General features: G+C 43.2%; 1 protein-coding gene across 1 annotated transcript; it reads left to right on the forward strand.

Annotated features, from left to right (window-relative positions):
* The first annotated feature begins 75 nt into the window (after positions 1-75).
* Positions 76-1,308, forward strand: LOC106344673. The gene is made up of 2 exons (XM_013783996.1): positions 76-648; positions 766-1,308. Exons 1-2 carry the CDS (start codon positions 76-78, stop codon positions 1,306-1,308), a joined length of 1,116 nt encoding a protein of 371 aa, XP_013639450.1.
* The last annotated feature ends 1,245 nt before the right edge of the window (positions 1,309-2,553 follow it).

A 2,553-nucleotide genomic window follows, 5' to 3' on the forward strand; every position in this document is an offset into this window, starting at 1 on the left:
AGACGAGAAGTCCTGGAGAGTGTGGTGGCATAAAATTTTGCCCCGGTGATTCTATCTATTGATTATAAAGATCTGATGAAGTGCATTCTGTGGAATTGCCGGGGGGCAAATAAACCCCAATTTCGAAGATCGATTAGATATTTGGTGAAGAAGTTCAAGACAAATATCCTTGTTGTTTTTGAAACTCATGCTGGTGGAGAAGCGGCATGCCGGATTTGTTGTGGTCTAGGGTTTGAGAACTCGTTTCGGGTAGATGCATGTGGCCAGAGTGGAGGTTTATGGCTGTTATGGAGGGAGGAGATTGGAGAGCTTGAGGTGGTCAAGTCGTCGGATCAGTTTATACATGCTCGAATCGGGAATGGAGCAGAGGTGATTAATCTGATTGTTGTGTATGCGGCTCCTTCACCAAGCCGTAAAAGTGGCTTATGGGCTGCTTTAGAAGAAGTTTTGCGTAATGCAGAGGGTCCGGTGTTCGTTGGGGGAGACTTTAATACAATAGTGAGGATAGATGAAAGGAGTGGTGGGAATGGGAGATTGTCTGAGGATTTTATAAAGTTTGGTGATTGGATAAATGATATGTCACTGATTGATATGAGATTTCATGGCAATCAATTCACATGGAAAAGAGGGAAAACTGAAAGCACATTTGTAGCGAAGAGGCTGGATAGAATATTATGATGTGCCCAGTCTAGACTCAGGTGGCAGGAGGCAAGTGTGAGGCATTTACCTTTCTTAGCATCAGACCACGCTCCTTTGTATCTACAGCTCACACCGGAGGTTAAGGGTGATGCACGTCGACGTCCATTTCGTTTTGAGGCGGCATGGCTACAACACAATGAGTTTCTAGACTTGCTAACAGCTTCATGGGATCGTGATATTGATACAAGAGAGGCTTTGCGGAGGTTGGAAGTGACACTCCGAAAGTGGAACAAAGAAGTTTTCAGAAATGTCCAAAGAAGGAAAGAGGACTTGTTGATGGAGATTACAGAGATACATGACAAAATTGAGCAAGACCTCTCTGATGAGATCTTGGTAAAGGAGGGAGAGCTATTAAAAGAACTTGAGATCATCCTCGAGCAAGAAGAAGTGCTCTGGCTCCAAAAGTTGCGGGAGAAGTGGTGTGTGCATGGAGATAGAAATACCAAGTTCTTTCATATGTCGACAATCATTAGGAGAAAGCGAAATCGAGTGGAGAAGCTAAAGAAAGATGAAATTCAGTGGGTATCAGATGCAAAAGAACTTGAGAAGCTAGCGGTGGATTATTTCAGAAAACTATATTCTCTGGAAAACATGGATACAGACATATAAATACTAATAGAGAGGAGATTTGTGGGGCTTACAAGACAAGAGAAAATGGATCTTGACAAAACGTTTTCTGCGGAGGAAGTAGAGAAAACGGTGAGAGCTATGGGCAGCTTCAAGGCACCAGGTCCGGATGGGTTTCAACCAGTTTTCTATCAGAGGTGCTGGGAGACAGTTGGTGCTTCTGTGATCAGGTTTGTCCTTCTTTTCTTTGAGACGGGGATGTTGCCGGAGAATACTAATGATGCACTCGTGGTGCTAATTCCGAAAGTGACGAAACCTGAGTATATTACTCAGTTTCGACCGATAAGTCTCTGCAACGTGTTGTTTAAAACTATCACGAAGGCCATGGTAGGGAGACTGAAGAGTATTATGCCTAAACTAATTGGTCCTGCTCAGTCTAGTTTCATCCCAGGTAGATTGAGTGCGGATAACATTGTTGTGGTTCAGGAAGCTGTTCATTCGATGAAAAAGAAGCAAGGCCGCAAGGGTTGGATGCTGCTGAAACTAGATTTGGAGAAAGCATATGATAGGCTGCATTGGGATTTTCTAGAAGATACATTAAGGACTGCTGGTTTGTCTGATTGAGAATTGGGTTAAGAGGATTATGGAATGTGTGTCTAGTCCATCAATGTGTATTTTGTGGAATGGGGAAAAATCTGAACCGTTTAAGCCATCAAGAGGACTGCGACAAGGTGATCCACTCTCCCCGTACCTGTTTGTCTTATGCATGGAGAGATTATGTCAACTGATTGAGAAAGCAGTGGAGGATAAAAGATGGAAACCGATAAGATTGTCGAGAGGTGGTCCACAGCTATCTCACATTTGCTTCGCAGATGATCTAATCCTATTTGCAGAGGCATCGGTAACGCAGATTCGAGTGATCAGGAAAGTGTTGGAGAAGTTTTGTAAAGCCTCTGGTCAGAAAGTAAGCCTCCAGAAATCGAAGATTTTCTTTTCTAATAATGTCTCTAGAGGAAGAGAAGAGAGAATAAGCAGAGAAAGCAGTATTGCATCAACAAAGGAGCTGGAAAAATACTTGGGGATGCCGATACTACAGAAAAGAATTAATAAAGATACTTTTGGGGAGGTACTGGAGAAAGTAGCTTCACGGCTAGCAGGATGGAAGAAACAAACATTAAGCCTTGCATGAAGGGTAACATTGACAAAGTCGGTTCTGTCATCAATCCCAGTCAATACGATGAGTACGATTAGCATGCCAGTGGGTATACTGGAGAAGCTTGATAGCCT

The sequence above is a fragment of the Brassica oleracea genome, chromosome C5, assembly GCF_000695525.1.
Source record: "Brassica oleracea var. oleracea cultivar TO1000 chromosome C5, BOL, whole genome shotgun sequence".
NCBI lineage: Eukaryota > Viridiplantae > Streptophyta > Magnoliopsida > Brassicales > Brassicaceae > Brassica > Brassica oleracea.